Genomic DNA, 979 nt, shown 5'->3' with positions numbered 1-979 from the left:
TGCAAAGATCATCCCTTTTCTTAAGCTTCTCTTGCAAACACTGGAACGAATTGCAAACTCCACAGCTCCAGGACAAGGGGATAAAGAAGACATCGCTAAATTATGCATTTCTTTTGGTTCCAGGAGGATTAAGAAGTACCGATCACTCTTCTCTCGGGAGTTGGCGGGATGCAGGAAGTTTATAGCAGCAAACAAGGAAGCCTGTATGTTGTCGAAATGTGTCCCCAGATGAGAACTCCCCAAGCTTGAGTAGTTAGTTCGAGCTTTAAGCTAACAAATAAGCAGTGGGTGGCCTCGAGTTGTGGCTACAACGATTTTGCAACTTTGACCCAAACGACCTAGTTTACCTATGCAACCTAGCCTTTGAGAATCGAAAGTCACCAGATATGCGACACCTGAAAGAGTTGTGTGACGAACCCCCTTATAAAGCCAGCAAGGATGCGATCCATAACAAATTCGGCCGACTCCGTCACTACATCGGACGCCTTGCCCATCACATTCGAGCAGCTAACTCTCTCGTATCGACCGCATCTAAGCTCAGACATTTGCTTAACGGATTCAGCATTCGTGCCATAACTACTCCAGCAAGGGCAGAGTGGCTCCCACCAATCGATGAAGCAGCCGTCCGCGGAAAGACCCTACTAGACAAAGTGCTTGTTCGCATGCTCCCTGCCAAATCTCCGCAGCTGGGATTTTACCAACAGGAGCTGCGGAAGATGGATGAAGCGACCCAGGTATCCTATCGATTCTTAATACCTTATACAGACCCAACCGTTCGCCCACGAGTTCACGCAGAGGTACAAGTGCTGGAGCATTTCCACGAAAAAGCACTTGAATTCGAAGACTCAGATCGATATATTGCATGTAGCAAACCGGCTTGTTACTGCTGCAAGCTATACTTCCGGTACCATCCAGGTAACTTCGAAGAGCCTACGTCCCATTGCAAGATCTACCTGAACTGGCGTCCGCCTGATGTGTG

General features: G+C 48.2%; 1 protein-coding gene across 1 annotated transcript in view; it reads left to right on the top strand.

The window, feature by feature from the left end:
- Nucleotides 1-957, top strand: part of HCAG_02524 (predicted protein) — a gene marked incomplete at both ends in the record, with an annotated part of 1,665 nt that extends 708 nt beyond the window's left edge. Inside the window, 3 exons of the mRNA XM_001542303.1 lie at nt 124-203; nt 286-734; nt 766-957. Coding sequence (XP_001542353.1) covers nt 124-203; nt 286-734; nt 766-957 — 721 coding nt within the window. The remainder of the gene's footprint in view (nt 1-123; nt 204-285; nt 735-765) is intronic.
- Nucleotides 958-979: the final 22 nt, after the last annotated feature.

The sequence above is a fragment of the Histoplasma capsulatum genome, genomic scaffold (genome assembly GCF_000149585.1).
Source record: "Histoplasma capsulatum NAm1 scaffold_2 genomic scaffold, whole genome shotgun sequence".
In the NCBI taxonomy this organism is placed as follows: Eukaryota; Fungi; Ascomycota; class Eurotiomycetes; order Onygenales; family Ajellomycetaceae; genus Histoplasma; species Histoplasma mississippiense.
The sequence above is the reverse complement of the archived record's forward strand: the minus strand, read 5'-3'. Positions and strand labels throughout refer to the sequence as shown.